The sequence below is a fragment of the Emydura macquarii genome, unplaced genomic scaffold (genome assembly GCF_026122565.2).
Source record: "Emydura macquarii macquarii isolate MOO-44397 ecotype Brisbane River unplaced genomic scaffold, CSIRO-AGI_Emac_v2 contig_2422, whole genome shotgun sequence".
In the NCBI taxonomy this organism is placed as follows: Eukaryota; Metazoa; Chordata; order Testudines; family Chelidae; genus Emydura; species Emydura macquarii.
Window position 1 is genome coordinate 30845692 of NW_027132559.1, and position 16896 is coordinate 30862587.

A 16896-nucleotide genomic window follows, 5' to 3' on the forward strand; every position below is an offset into this window, starting at 1 on the left:
TCTTCAGGGGGCAGATCCTGAGCTAATGTAAATTGTCACAGCGCTATAACAATTTATATCAGCTGAGGATCTGCACGCAGGTTATTTGCAAGTTGCCAGTACAGCAGCTCCATCAGTAGGGCAAAGCTTGAAAGCTTCTGCTTTAAAAAATAGCTGGTGCTATTATAAATAAATATAGTTTGATAATTAAACAAGAGTGGCCAGATCAGATTCAGATATAACTTGATTTCATAAAATGATTTTAGGAAGGTGTCTCCTCAGTCTTCTTTAATAAGTCAGTATTGCAGTACTCGACCAGTATTTTAGATGTTTTGTAACTATCTTTAATAAAGACATAACACTTTCCCTTCACAACTAGATTTTCCTTTACCTTATCAAGCGGAGTTCTTCATAAAGAACATGAATGTAGAAGAAATGTTAGCAAGCGAGGTTCTTGGAGATTTTCTTGGAGCAGTGAAAAATGTGTGGCAACCAGAGCGTTTGAATGCCATAAACATCACTTCAGCTCTAGACAGGGGAGGCAGAGTTCCACTTCCTATTAATGATATGAAAGAGGGGTAAGCACATGCATATATACCTAATCTATTTATGTCTTTAGCATTCAAAATAAGTATCAGTGAATTGTTTAATGTTCTTTTCAGGCATTCAAGACTTTTTTGAAGCTATTTTTAAAAGAATTAACTTTTGGAAATCGTTATTAAATATTAAAAGTACATTGGTGCCCAGAGGCACCAGATGGGAGTGTGTGTGGGGAGGGGGGAGGGGGAATCAAGGTCTTTTTGTGTTAAGTGCTGTATAAACAAAGATGCAGTCCCTGCCCCAGGGAATTTACAATCAAAGAAACATTCACTGTTTTCCCTGCTTACAAAACAAGTGAAAGGATATAAAACTCTCTTGAACTACAATTCCAGTCTTATGTCACAGCGCTTGTCTTCACTTACCTCAGAGATTCGGCAGCAGTCAACCGGAGTTACGCAAGCTACACAAAAAACTTGTGGAACTCCCGTCGACTTCTCTGCTTCTGTTCTGTGCGCCATCTTCACTGCACTGCACTGATGGGAACTGCGTTCTCGTCAAATTTGCTGCTGTCAGTGAAGACATAGCCCCAGTAACTGCAGAGCCTAATTTTGATTCATGACTCTGAAGTTCTACAACATAGACCTCACAAAACTGAAAATTAGATCAGCTGCATTCTGTCTCAAACATCATAGGCACTCTTAAAGCTACCTCTTCCAATACAAGAACTCTTAAGTTTAGAGTTCACTGATTAATATTGTTTAGGAAGGGGTTCATATTCTTGCTTTAAAAGTTTTAGGAAAGATTTTTTTTATTATATAGATAAGAATTTACAAGAGAAATATACCTTGAGCAAAATTTTCCTTTTTTTCTGTTTTTTGATTGAGAGACTTCTTGAAGTCTGTCACTACAACTGAACAGGAGCTAAAGAGAATCTGCCACGTAAGGTATCAGTGAAGTTTGTTCATTGAGCAGTGTTTTAAAGTGGATTATTTATGTATTACTATGATACATGCTGACTAGTAAAGTAACTCCTGGAATTTTTAAACACATGAGCTAAAGAGATAAGCAGCTTCCTCATCCAGTGTTAGGCACACCAAAGTACATAAGATGCTACAAAGAGTTTCATCGTGGTGTTTTTGAGCATTGCTCAGACTGTGCTCTGTGTACTCTATGACAAACTGGATCTAAATTCTGCTTCAAAGTCCCTGAATTCTGTGGCTTTCTGATGCAGCAGATTATATTCTGTAGCGATTTCATTTACATTCAAATTGAGATTTTCAATAGATTAAGTATGAAAATGAATAATACTATCTGTACGGTAACCCTTCTTTTATTTTCCTTGACACTAAAATAAATTTATTTTGTCCCACATTCTATTTTCAATATGTTGCAAAATTTTGTATTGACAGTGCATAGCTGTATTGTGGAATTTGTTGAGGGAAGCTGGAGGTTTTGGCAGGTTGGCATCAACAATAGATTAAGAAAGGGCAGTTCTAATTTAAAGCATTTTCAAATACATTTCAGAATTTATGCATGGGAAGAAGTGCTTATATCTGTGAAATTTCAAATTGCCAGGCTGAGCAAAACAGGAAATTGTCTCTAATATGAAATGGAGCTATTTTAACAGAACTTCCTAAAGTACTCTATCAATGATTTATTGCTGTTTTTACCTCAAACTCCTAAACTTTGAGTTTCATAATTTTTTTAGGAAAACTGACTACTTCTAGTCATAATCACACAGTGCATTGTGCACTCAAGCAGTAGTAAGATGTAACAAGTAGCAAGAAAAATAGTTTGGTCCCAGTTCATTGTGCTTACATTGGAAAAAGTGATGTCATAGACTTTAAAACACAACTACCTATTTTAGAAATGAACGATGGTGATCATTGGAATGCAGAGGACTAGACTGTGTTAATTAGATATTTATTTATTAATGGATATCCCGGTGATACTCTGTCACACATCTTTTTCTTCAGTGTCTATGTTATGGTTGGTGCAGATGTTCCATTCTCTTCATGCTTACGAGAAGTGGAAAACCCCCAAAATCAGCTGAGATGCAGCCAAGAAATGGAACCTGTAATAACATGTGATAAAAAATTTCGTACTCAGTTCAGTATTGACTGGTGTAAAATTTCTTTGGTGAGTTGCTTTGTGATTACATAAGAAGTGATGTATTGTAAATGCGCTACTTAGAGCCGGTCATAGTGTGGCCAAATATTTTGCAAGCCTTACCACAAAGCTCTGCCAAACGCACCTCACTTGTGACTGATCAGGCATAACTCTTACTTTAGAAGCGACTGCTAGAATGTGGAGGGATTTTGCAATGTGGCTGGAAGTGTATTATAGTGTGGGCAAGACTACAATCACCAAATTCATTTCCTTTGCGGTGACTTAGGTAGGATTTGAACCCAGAAATGAATATCTGGTTAATTAATTCATTGCACTGATATATGTAGGTCTACTCATTAACCGAAAAAAAAAAAATCACTGGTTACAGACATACTGAGTTGAGTAATTTAGCAATGTTTATAAATCGTTAAAAACTTCTTCTGAACATAACACAAAAAAATCCCACATTAAATAAGAGGTAAAAAATGAGATTGTTAACTACTAGAGTCAAATGAAACTGGAAAATTTTCCTGAGGTTGATCAAATAAAAGGAGAAATATTAAGGAAAAAATAGGACAGCTGTTCAGCAAGAAAGGAGAATAATTCTGATAAAGGCTGAATTTTTAAAATAGCTAGTTTTGCTCGCTTTTAAACAAAAAGCAAAAAAAATTTGGAATGGGAAGAAAGTAATGCAAACAGTATTGAAGATGGTGAAGGAATGTTAAATAAAACCAATATCTCAGTAGGGCCAGTTGAGATGTAACAGAAATTTTAAGAGCTAGAGAGTAAGCTGAAGCGCCTGGTAATACTTAAAACACATAGCCTTTCTTATCTTCACTGCATTTACAAATATTAATTTATCTTTACATACTCCTCAGAGGTATGTTAATAAGCATTATCCCCAATTCACAAATGAAGAAACTGAAGAAGAGAGGTGAAATGTCTTACCCAGTATCAAAAATGGAGAGAGTATCAGAATGGGGATTTTAAAACGTAAACACAGCTAATTTCCTGTTCCATGTGCAGTCCAGTAGATCAGATCCCGCTTTCAATAAATCTTGAATCAGGAAAGTTTCCTAAAAACTGTAAAAATGACAATTATTGCAAAAGGAAGATCCACAAAATATCCACTGTTTCTGGTGTCTATTGCTAAACAAATGAGTATAAACTATGGATGTCAGTATGAAGGTGTGTAATAACAGACCAGTTCAGACCTGACAAGAGTTGCTGACACAGAATAGTGCACCAACAGTGGGCCTGAGTCTTACAACACTTTATAATGGAAAGTGTCTTGCACATGTTTTTTAGGAAGGTCTGACACCTCCATTGTTTGCAGCAGTCCTTTGAAATTCAGCAAAGACAAAGTCATGGGGCTAGAAATGTGCCTTTTGTTTGCTTCACGACATTTTGTTCAGATTTGAAAGTTTGACAGTAAAATAACTCATTCCCTTCTTTTGCTTGCACTGGTCAGGAATTTTTTGGCAACCTGCCGCAATAGTATCTGAACATGAACTTTCTAAGGCCAGTGCTGCTTCCAGCACCACTGCCATCAAACAGTGTACTGGGAACATCTGGTAGCTGCTGGAGCAGCTTCCATAGCAGCAAGTTGGGTGAAAGGGGAAACTGATTCAGACTTCCCTCCGTCTGAGCACACACCTTACGCACTGAGCACATACCTCTTACCCTCCTCCCCCCCTCCCCTCCCTTGGGAGCTCTGCATGGGACAGGAATTCCCAAAAGTTTGAGAGAAAGTTGGGCTTCCTGTTCTCTTCCAGACCCAGCTCATGGTGCCAGTACATTTTCTTCTCCCCCCAAAAAAGTGTTGTTCTGCCATCAACTAATGTCATTAATCCTGTGGCTCAGTGCTGGAGATTCAGCGTTCAAACCCTGATGAAGATGCATGAGGGGGAGGGGTTGTTACAGTTGCTTGTAATAGAATTTGTATTTTGCTTTTTCCTTTTAAAAAAGAAACCTAGGAAATTATATTAAGATAAACTCATTCTAAAAAAAAAATTTAGATTGCAAAGTCAAGCGCTCAAATGAGGTGTTTGTGTATTATGATAAAGTCTTTATTTAAATGCTCACTTGCTATTTTTTCCATTTGACCTTTACTTCACAGAACGAACAGATTGGCTGCACAAATAGGCAGAATTAAAATTGCACAGGAAGCCATTAACCTAGTATTTTCTAACTTTCAAGTGCTTGACTTTACAACCTGAATAATGTTCTTTTAACTGTTGTTGAGGTGGTTTTTTTAATGTAACGATAAATAAGTTTTTTGGGTTTCAGTCAATTATAATCTGTGAAACTGCTCCAGCAGCGAATTTAACTTATTCAAATTAAACTGAAAACACCAAATTCTTCTGCATCTGGGACCTTGCAAGAGCATAGCAAGGCTTCTGAGAGTCTCTCTTGCTGAGGAGAGAAAATGATGAGCTTCCCATTATTTCCAAAGAAGAATTGTGTTCTAAAGATGTGCGTGGTGCAGAAATTACTTGGTGAAGTTCTGTGTCCTGTCTTATGCAGAAAGTCAGACTAGATTATCACAATTGTCCCTTCTGGCATGAAAATCTATGAAAAAGAAAACCTATCCTGTTCCTGAGGGAAATAAAGGAGTCATTTTCAGTCTCCTTGCCCTGCATCAGCAGAGTATTTACTAGCAGCAGTTCTTCTTTAAAGCACATCTGGTGTAACATGTTGCTTGACTCCCCTGTTTTGTCAGTGCTGGCAGCAAGAGAAGTGAATAGAAAACTCATTCACCATCTTTTGATTTTTATTTGTCAGCACAATTAAAAGACAAAATACATGTCAAAATTTCTTTTAAAAAAAACTGTTAAAATGAAGACTGAATTTAACAAAAAAACTCCCATTTTATTTATAAGTTGTGCAAAACAAATTTAATTACCTTCTGGAGTACAAAGGGAATGTTGACAACATATACAGTATTTGGATTTCATTATAGTGCCACATAAAAACCTATTTAAACACTAGATACATACTAACATACCATTCAATGGATTAATTAAAGAGCTGATTTGCGGTATCAGGAAGTGTTTATTAATTACAAGACTTTTAACGAGGAACAACGTCAAATAAGTCACCACAGAAGGCCAAGCATTTAAACCAATGCAACTTGATTTCATTAATGATCTAGAGAGATCATCGAATATACCAGCAATATCAAAACTGGACATGTAGCAGGAGAATGATGGTACAAAACTGCAAAATGGCATGGAAAGATTAGAACAGTGAATTGAATGCAATGAGATGGAATTCAATAATAAAAGTAAATTTATACTTCTGGTAACAGGATATAAGCATCTTAGATAAAAATTGCTGATGGGCAAGGAAGCAACTCTCTGGAAAGCAATGAACTGTTGAAAAACTTGGGAGTGACAGCAGATAAACTACATATGAATCTCATGATACAGTGTCATTCAGAGGGAAAAAAATCACGGCAATCACAACTTGGTACCATGTGCATTCAGATCTTCTTCAAGTAGATGTAGCCATGTATTCCACTTAGGTGTGTGTGTGTATACCCAGAGCACCGGAGCCAACGAATTTTGCCTAGCAGTACTGGTAGAGGGGTGGCACTTGCAACTCCTGACCATAGCCCCTTCCTCTGGCTATATGAGGTGGCACCGCCCAAACCCCTTTCAGTTCTTTCTTACTGCCCATGTTAGAGTTGAAGTTTTCTTTGGTTCTTAACCTCACAATCTATTTTTGGTGACTTTTCTAGTTGTATATAGCTAATTAGTACTCTTAGTATAATGATAGCTAGATTTAGTGTTCGTTAGCTTTAGTTTAACCAGGGTTTAAACATTGTCTGTCATGTGGGGGAGTGATTCCCAATAACGATTCCACACATGGTGCTTACTGTGCTTAGGCAAAGCCCATATTAAGGAGTGGTGTTCGATTTGCAAATCATTCATGAAATGGACTCAGATGGTGAGGGATCTTCATCTAAAGCAGCACCTGCTTGTCCAGGCTATGCACCCTGCTTCGGCACTAAGGCTCATGATGGTGATGCCAGCACTGGCTGTTTCCGTGCCAGCAGCATATCAGGCAGCAATGGATGTCCTCTATCTTTCTGTCCTGACCTCTTTCTTAGTCCAGGACTTCGCCAGGACCATGTCATTTGTAGTCCAGTTAGCTGGGTGGACTGCTGAACCTGTGGGTCTGTCGGCACTACATCCCAATGTTTTTCTTCCACAGTCAGTGGAAGTGGGACCAGGGCCAGACTGAGCACAAAGGAATTCCTTGGCACCAGGAATTTCTTTGGCAACCCTGCTGTTGGTGCTGCCGATGGTGCTGTGTTACCATGGTGGCACTCACTGCCCTCCACTCTGGCATCATCTCTCACCTCATTACTAGTGCTGACTTCAGGTTTGACTCCATTTCTGGCACTGAAAATGATGGAGACATACATGGTGCCGTCATTATCATTTCCACCATCTGCATGAGTTCCTTCTTCATTCTGGGCTATGGATGAGTCAAACTGGTTTCTCTAACTCCCAGGGCTAGTTCCACCTTTATCTCCTGAAGTCCAGGACTCCTCGGCATCCAGGTTGGACTCTTCCTATTCTTGCTTTCCATCGCCTGACCCTCAGCAGGGGCCATTCATGGAATGCTATGGGTTCCAGGTATAGTACAAAGTAAGAGCCTGAAACAGAAGGCCTAGCATAACAGGCCAGGTATAAGGCCTGAGGCCTAGCATAACGGATGAGGCCTGAGCTAAAAAAATGGTCAAGTCTGTTATAAAGCCAAGTTAGCAGGAGTCAGGCTGTGAACTTATGACTTCACAGAAACTGGCATGAAGAAAGCTGATACTACAAACACATGTATTTCCAAAATATTACTAAGTACATGAGTCTAAAAATACATATCAGAAACAGAAGGTACCAGAACATCATAACACCAGATCCCCTTAAATGACAGTATAATGAATAGAAATGCTTTTTAATATGACAAATAGAGATGTTTTGCCCGAACCATCCAGTGCAAGGTAATGGGTGGTATAAGAATACGTCAAGAGGTGGCAACTACCTGCGTTAAAGGGGCAGAACGAAACTTGTCTGTAACAGTGTATAAAAGAGGGTATTAGAGGGAACGACTTTGTCCAGCCAACGAGATAATGGAGAGGCCCGTTGTTAATTGAGCTGTTCCATTGTAAAGGAGCAATCGTATTTGAAGTGTACTTGTAAGCTATAGGTTGCTTCTCATTGTGCTTCACTACAATAAACCTGGCTGGGTGCCTTCATTGCTCAGCGGATCCATGGTTGTGTTGATTCATTTGATTGTGAGTGCCATTTCGGTTACTTGTGCAGAGCTGGGACAGAACATACATGGGGGACACACGCATGCAGCCAACAACTGACAAGCACTACACAACCGACAACCAACACCACTAGGATTGGCACTTGTTTCACAGTCAGGAAGGGGGTCCCTGGTCATCAATGATCTACCTGTATCAGTGACCTCCATGGCATCCATGGGACACTCCTCAGGCACGGAGGTTCCACTCCTCATCTTGTTCTAAGGTCAGATCACTGGGCAGCTCTTGGGTGGTGACCATCAATCTGCCACAGGCCCAGGCACTGATGAACTTTCCTGTCATGGAACCTCCAGAATTATCCTATCCAGGTACATCAGTCCTGGAACAGGATCCCAGCTCTGGCACAGTTGACTTCTTCATCTTCATTCCCAGACGATTCTGCTGAGCCTGGCTCTTCCTCTCTCTTGGTACCGAAGGATTTCCAAGTGTACCAAGACTTTCTGCAGTGCTTGGTTGCTTCCTTGGGTATTCAAGCGGAGTTCCTGCAGGAGAATGCCCATGAGTTATTGGATATCCTGCAGTGTCTGCCCCTGGGAGAGTCACCCTCCCTGTTAATGATGTGCTTCTACAGCCTGTTAAGGTTCTCTGGAGCATGCTGGCTTTGGTACTGCCTATCGTGAAGCGCATAGAGAAATACTACTTCATTCTGGTGCAGGCATATGAGGGTTTTTACTCAGATCCGGCCCCAAATTCCCTAGATGTAACTTCAGTGAATGATAGAGCTTGGTAGGGCAGATTTAAATCCGCTCCCAAGAATAAGGATTAAATGGATGGACCTGGATTGACACCTTCTCTTCCTTACAGATATGCATTGCTAACCAGAAGGTATTGCTGTCCAAATCTGACTTTGTGAACTGGATGGCTATGTCTAAGTTTCTGGACCAGTTGCCAGAGGAATTTCAGGCATTTATCACTGAAGGCTGCTTGGTAGCTAAGACTTCATTGCAGTCCACAATGGATATCATGGATACTTCGACCAGAGTGGTAGTCTCAGCGATGACCATAAGAAGGGCATCCTGGCTGCAGAATTCAGGCATTGCTCCTTATGTGTAACAGGCCAGAGAGGATTTGCCCTTCAACGGCTGAGTGGTTTTATTCAGACAAGGCAGATGAGGCTCTGTACTCCTTCAGGGACTCTAGGGCTACCCTATGGTCCTTGGGGATGTATACACTGGCAGTGCAGAGGCACCACTACAGTGGTCAACAGCAGCAGCATCCTCCACACTGCACTCAGGCAGCTTAACTCTCTATTGGCTCTGTTGATTATCCTCCCCATGTTGCTCAGAATGACAGGTGTGCTATTCTAGACCTTCAGGACATCTACTTTCCTGTGGTGATTTTGCTGAGCCACAGAAAATTTCTTCAATTTGTCATAGCAGATGGCCATTTTCAATATATGGTGCTTCCCTTCAGCCTCTCTTCTGCCTCACAGGTTTTTACCAAATGCATAGTCATGGGGATGGCATACCTCAGGAAGAAAGGATTCCACATCTTTTCATACCTGGATGACTCGTTACTGTGGAGCAGGCCCAGAGAAGAAGTTCTTTCCCACATCGACATTACACTGTGCTTGCTTGACTGTCTGGGTCTCATACCAAACACCAAAAAGTCAATTTCCCACTCCGAATAGACTTTACGAGTTTGAGAGCTTTTGTGCTGACTGACTGTTTTCAGGCGATTTACCATCTTTGCCTCAGTCTGCCGTCTCAGCCTTCCATGATGGTTTAGATGTGCCTGAGGGAAGCAGCCATGTAGCCCCAGTTTGCAAGGTTACACCTTCACCCCTTTCAAATGTGATTTGGGATAGTTTACCATCCCACTCTTTACTCCTTGGACAGAGTCGTTTGTCTCCCTCCTCTGGTCCTAGACTCCTTGCACTGGTGGATGGTTCTGGAGAATGTTTGTCAAAGCATTCCCTTTATCCAGCCCTTACCACCATGTTTGTTGTCACAGATGCTTTCCTGATGGGCTGAGAATCTTATCTGGGGTCACTGAAAGTTCAAGATCTGTGGTCAGAGCAGAAGTCCTCACTGCATATCAATTTGCTGGAGCTTCTGGTCATTTACAGAGTATGTCATGCTTTTCTGAATTGTATCAGGGACTCAGTGGCTCACATACTTACAACAACTTTGCAATATATTATGTTAACAGGCAAAGGGGAGCACACTTTAGCATTCTCTGCCAAGAGGCAATCAGGTTGTGGCAGTTCTGCATCGAAGGGAGTATCACTCTGATAGTCGAGCACTTGCCCGGCATCCGGAATCCTCTCGCAGATCATCTCAGCAGGAATTTTTCCCAGAGTCATGAGTGGTCTCTGAAGACAAGTGTCCTCTGGGTCATCTTCACAGCTTGGGGTGTTCCAATGACTTGTTTGCTACGAGGGACAAAAGGAAATGTCATCTGTTCTGGTCTCGAGGGGGCCTCAGACCAGACTCCCTGTCTGACGCCTTCTATCTCGGGTGGCAGTCGGCACTCGTGTATGCTTTTCCCCCGATCCCAATCATCCCACATATCATCATCAAGCTGAAGGCAGATCTGGCCAAGCTCATTCTTATTGCCCTGGCATGGCTAAAGCAGTGCTGTTTCTCCAACCTTCTAGCACTGTCAGTTCAGCCTCCCATACCCCTTCCTTTTCATCCCAACTTACTCTCAGAGAATCATGGTCACACCTTATATCCCATGGTCAGCTCCTTGCATCTTATGGCATGTCTGCTTCATGGCTAAACAAGAAGGAAGTGGCTGTTCAACAAGTCCTACTCAACATTTGAAAGCCCTCTACCATAACGGCCTACTAGGCAAAACAGAAGCGGTTTTCACTGTGATCGTTGGCCCATGGAGTTCAACCAAAGTTGGCTTCTACTGGAATATTTGCTGCACCTTCCGTCATTGGGCCTTGTACTTAGCTCATTGAAAGTACATCTGGTGGCAATACAGCATTTCATCCCCCTATTCAGGGAAGATCAGTCTTTTCCAATGCCACAGTAGCAAAATTCTTAAAAGGACTTTTTTGTCTTCATCCTCCGGTCCGAGAGCTGGTTCCTCTGTGGCACCTTAACGCAATCTTAGTGGCTTTAATGGACCTCCATTTGAGCCCTGACATCTTGTCTCTTTCTGCTTTTGTGTCAGAAAAGTGGATTCCTGAGAGTGATAACATCTGCAAGGGAAGTCTCTGAATTGCAGGCTCTGATGGCAGAAACTCCTTATACACATTTCTCTATGGACAAAGTGACTTTACAACCACATCTGAAATTTTTGTCTAAAGTGGCTTCTCGGTTTCATTTTAACCAGGCGGTATATTTACCTGTGTTCTTTCCTGAGCCACATTCATCTCCAGAGGAGCAGGATGTCTATACATTAGATGTTAGGTGATGTCTAGCCTTCTATCTGGACAGGACTAAAACGTTTCATGCTTCGCCTCTGTTGTTTGTGTCATATGTGGATTGTGTGACGGGACAAAATATTGCTCAAAGACTCTCTCTAAATGGATATCATCCTGTATCAAGGTTGTATATGAAACAGCTTCAGCAGGTGCAAGCTCATTCTATGAGAGTGCAAGCTGCATCAATAGCATTCCTCAGTGACTCCCAATATTGGATATTTGCAAGGCTGCTCCATAGTAATGCATACATATATTTATGAACCGTTATGCCATTACTGAATCTTCCAGGGCAGATGCAAGCTTTGGTAGGGCAGTCCTGCAATTTTTGTTTACGTAGACTCAGAGCTTCGCCTTCTGGGGTGGATACTGCTTGTGAATCATCTAAGTGGAATACACTGCTCCATCTATTGAAGAAGAAATGGTTGCTTACTGTGACTGTGGTTCTTCGAGATGTGATGCAGACATGTATTCTACGATTGGCCCTCTGTCCCCTCTGCATCAGAGTTTAATCTCTGTACACTTGGTGCCAAGAAACTGAGGGGGCTTGGGGTAGCGGGGAGGGGCTATGGCCACAAGATGCAAGCACTGCTCTTCCATGCTTACTGCTAGGTAAAATTCTCTGGCTCTAATGTGCTGGGTGCACATGCAACTAAGTGGAATACATGACTGCATCACATCTCAAAGAACCAGTTACAGTAAGTAACCGTTTCTTGTCCTTTGAAATGGATCTGTACATGCCCGGCAAGCACATACTGCTGAATGCAGTGGCTAGTGCTAGTGGCTGAGGTGCAAGGGCAGACTATGTGCCCCTCAGAGTCATGATTCCATTCAGTACAGTATCCAGGCTCACTTCCTATCACTCCTTTGAGCACCAACCACACGAAGGAACAGGTAGAAGAGACTTCCTACAATCTTTTTCCAATCATTCATAACACAGTCATGCAACATAGGGCAGGGCTTAGTTTTTAGTATTTAAGAAGTGTGCTTAATATATAAATGTGTTTATTAAGAAATAAATCAACAGCAAATAACAATCATATTATTGTAATACAAAAATAGGTCTTTTGAATTTTTCATTAAATAACACTAATGCAAGAAATCCTAAAAATTTATTTTTTTAAATTTAATCTGACCTCCGTCTGTAAAATAAAATATTGCAAAATGAGAATGAGGCAATCAAAGTGTTGTTTACAAAGTATCCGAAGATAAGCAAAATTTCTTTAATTCGGTGAAACCATGACTGTGAATCAATTCTTTAATTTCATTTGTAGGACTTATCAAAAATGTCTATTTTTTGCTATTGCAACATTTAGAATGAGTCTTCAAAAGTGCTTTTAAAATATCAATCTTTTAGTGATGTTGTAGATTAGTTTGAAGGTAAATGGTCTCCTAGTCAATGGGGTTTTTTTTTTTAAATTACTTTTTTCATTTGTACAACTATTCAACTACTGAATAAGTATTTTAGTAATCCTTTGAAATTTGTCTTTTAAAAAAAGTTATAATTTGTCACTTTCATACTGGTCTTCTAAATCATCCAATAATTGATAATCAATTTCATCTAATGAAATGAATTTCATCTAATATTTCATCTAATAATTTCATCTATATTTCATCTAATGAAATGAATGAGTTTGTAGTTTTAAATGACAAAGAAACATTCACCTTATGTACTAATTATATTCTGAAGTGTACTAGCTCATATATGTTACTTTATGGGATCACCTTATTTTATACTGAGATTGAATAGGCATAAGCATAATCAGGGCATATAATTAAGTTTAAAATTCCTTATTGTGAAATTAATACTAAATAATTGAGCTTCACTATTACAAATAAACTGATGATGACATTAATTCTTCCCCTCCCCCCCCTTTACAAGGGTTTGAAAGTGCTATATTGCTTCTTTCTTCTATTTTCTAATGACATACAGTACACTTTGGGAGTGTAAGTGGCATGAATAATTGAACAGAAGCAGGATTCAATATTACCTAATCAAAACCAGGGGAACTGGATATCCGAGGGAATTAATAATGGGAGATATACACCCTTTATACTTTACATTACAAGTAGCGAAGGGTAAATAATGAGTTTCTTTGGTTCACTGACAGAGGGGCCCAAGCAATTTTTCCGGGCCCAGTACAAACTAGTAACACGGGCCCCCCTCTCACATACCACAATCCTTCATCTCATACATACAATCTCATGAGCCATGAAAAAAGTTTGAATTCCGAAATTACTGTTACATATTCTACATTTCTGAAAAATGCCCTGCATTGCTATTTTGGTTTAGCATAACACCCAGCCTAAGAGTTCTAGATTGGAGCATTAGATTGGAGTCACATGATGTATGTTCTGGCAGCTTTTCTTTGTCATCAATTGCCAGTGCCACAGACAGTCTATATTGAAATTGTTTTCATCTTGATTTTGTTCATCTGTTTCCCTAGTTAGTATGTTGCCTGACTGCAGAAAGGCCTTGTCTGATTTGAAAAACTGGAGGATAGATTGGTGTCCTTTAGTGTCTTTTAGTTCCCTTTCTTTTACCTCCTTATGTTTCTGGCTGCCTGATTTATATTTATAGCCACCATCGGACATGGCAGTATGGGGGGTGTGTGTATCTGTGAGTGAATTAGACACTTACTCACATATATTTTGAGCCTGCAAATCCTACCAGAAGCAGCAGCAGCACTGGCTCCCACTGTCTTATGGTGCTTTACTTTACCCCTCCCACCAGCTGTCCCTCCCTCCTGCCTATGCACAAGGCACTCTGGGACTGGTAGTTCTTGGTCTTGATATGATAGACCATGTTACACAGAGGAGCATAAATCTCGCTGTCTCTCAATCTCAAACTACAAGTCCTAGTTTAACTGCACAAGCACGCACTCTCTCTCCTAGAGAAGTGCCTGGGCTGGGCCAGGAGGCCCAGCAACTCACTGTTCAGAATGTTGCTTGAGACTGCTCTAATACTGCTTCTGATTGGCTCCAGCAAATCTCACACGATTTGGACAATAGATACAGGGAAATAAGTTTCTATAAACATCCTCAGGCATGATCTACAATTTAGCCTCCGTTTTTTCCTCATGGTAATAGGGGTTGTGGCCTGTGCTGGGCCTGTTAGGGCCTCCGGGCCCCGGTAAAGTGTACTTTTGTCACCATTTTTGGGCAGTTACAGCAGAGGCCAAAGAGCGTATAGCAGGGGCGGCCAAACCACTGCACATGAGCTGCATGCAGCTCTTCTACAGTTAAAGTATGTCTCATGGAGCCTCCCCCTCACTTTCCCCTGCCCCTTCTCTGCCTACTGGAGGAGTGCAGGGAAGCTCAGGGCTTCTGCCCTGTGGCAGGTTGGTGGGAATCGGGGCTTCTGCCCCGTGGGGGGAGGGGGGGTCTCGGGGCGTCAGCCCCAAGCCCTGGCACATGTTCCCCACAGAGCTGAAGCCCCAAAGCTTGGCACGTGTACTCCATGGGGCTGAAGTCCTGAGCCACCCCTCCCTGCAGGGCAGAAGCCCCTAGCCCCACCACCCTGCCACAGGGCTGAAGCCCTGAGCTCTGACAGGCGCGCCCTGGCTCTTGAACTTCTGAAGATTGTCGTACACAGCTTGGAGGGTCAGGAAGTTTGGCCATCCCTCACATATAGTAAACTCTCTGAAAAATTATCAAAGTCAGATTTAAAAAGTGAAATACATTTCTGTGATTTGGTCTTTGAATTAAGACAAGAGAGTACTTTACATGAAGAAGTCTTTGGAATAAATGGAGTTGTGAGATTTCATATAATTTGAAACACAGTGCTGTGTAGTGTTGCTTTTTCTAAGTTATGATTGGTTAAAATTCTTTCCATTTGTTAATCGGTTATGTAATTGGTTTTTTTTTGTAACAGGTTGATAAAACAAAACAAGTTTCCGTCTATCAGGAAGTGATCCGTGGAGAGGGAATATTACCTGATGGTGGAGAATATAAACCACCGTCTGATACACTGAAAAGCAGAGACTATTACTCGGATTTCCTAATTACACTGGCAGTGCCCTCGGCAGTAGCACTGGTGCTTTTTCTAATACTTGCTTATATCATGTGCTGCCGACGGGAAGGAGTGTGAGTACTTTAAAACACTAAATAGTCATTGTAAATTTTTCCGAAGTTGTAATACATATGGAAGCGTTCAGTAGAAGAGTGTCATTCAGTTCATAAAAATACTTTTTAAACAGACCAGCAGGAATATATTTGATACTGGATTGTTTTCCATCTAAACATGAATTAAAATTACTATTAATTTCAAGATTTAGGGACTATAATTCTATTCAAAATGGGTAAATTGTCTATGCACAAAAAAAGTAAAATAAAAATAAAGGAGCCACCAATTCAGGACAATTACTTAATTTGACTAAAATTTTCATTCACTGAACAATTAATTTTAAGGACACTAACATTAGTAAAATAAATATTGCTGAGGATCTAAATTGACTTTAGGGTTATAAAAGCCAAACGTGAAATGAAAGCAGCAAGTAACGTTGTTTCTTCCATCACTTACACGTACCTTGATTTCATTTTGTCATAGAATTTATTTTAGCCAGACGCTTCTTCCTTAACTTGCATTTTCATTCGTGTGTGGGTGTGTGTCTGTCTATCATCAGTATCACTGCTCTATCTCTGTGCCCATCCAGTCCTTATTATAAACCCAGTGGCAAATGCTACCAAGTTGGTTTGGTGGTAACAGTGTCAGCATTTCCACATCATGTACTGTTTCCATCAGCAGATAGATTTAATGTTCCAACTATCAATGCTATTATTTAATTCATAAATTTTGTTTTGTTTTTAGGGAAAAGAGAAACATGCAAACACCAGAGTAAGTGTCTTCTTTGCTGTTATTTTTCTCTCATTTAATTTTCATTTCTCAGTAGCTTGTCATGCTTCATACATGTGTGTCATGCTCTTCTCTCACTCTCCTTGGTTCATAGTCTAATTCATATAAGTGAAAGCTGCTATAAAAACAGAGGCGTGGCAAGGGTAGCAGGTCAGAATAAAAAGGGTTTGAAATTAATAAAGATCAGTTTAATATAAAATAATTTAGAGTAATAATAATATGCAATTAATGTTCATGCTTATGTGACTCCCAATCTACATATTTGCAAGGCAATGGACAGATGAAAGAACTTTCATGAAAGGTATCCCGTGCCTACATAATATTCTGCCATAAAATTTGAAGCTTCTGTGAGTATTTATAAATCCACCAGAAGAAGCAACAATATAAAAGTTTCCAAAACTTGGATTTTTACAGCAGGAAATAAATGGAATAGTAACATTAGATCGCATAGTCTAAGATATTTTAGAAAAATACTTCTCCACACAGCATAGTCCGATAAAACAATTCTTGCTTTCAAAATGAAATAATTTAAATATCTGTTTTATTAATCTTGTTATACTGAAGCTCTACTATAATTGCTCTATTGAGATAGCCTGTAGCATGCATTAAAATCCTTGTATTTTAACAATTTTCAGTGGTTTTACAAATTATCCATTTTCTTAGAATCCTTTTTAAAAGAAATATTTATTTCATTTCCTT

At 40.2% G+C, this 16896-nt stretch overlaps 1 protein-coding gene across 7 annotated transcripts in view; it reads left to right on the forward strand.

Annotated features, from left to right (window-relative positions):
- Window positions 1–16896, forward strand: part of SGCE (sarcoglycan epsilon) — a 61975-nt gene that overhangs the window by 26865 nt on the left and 18214 nt on the right. For 6 of the 7 annotated variants that reach the window (XM_067562177.1, XM_067562179.1, XM_067562173.1 and 3 more), the window contains 4 exons: window positions 359–557; window positions 2496–2658; window positions 15217–15428; window positions 16153–16179. In XM_067562177.1, the coding sequence (XP_067418278.1) occupies window positions 359–557; window positions 2496–2658; window positions 15217–15428; window positions 16153–16179 (601 nt within the window). The remainder of the gene's footprint in view (window positions 1–358; window positions 558–2495; window positions 2659–15216; window positions 15429–16152; window positions 16180–16896) is intronic. The other variant, XM_067562174.1, reaches the window with a different exon arrangement.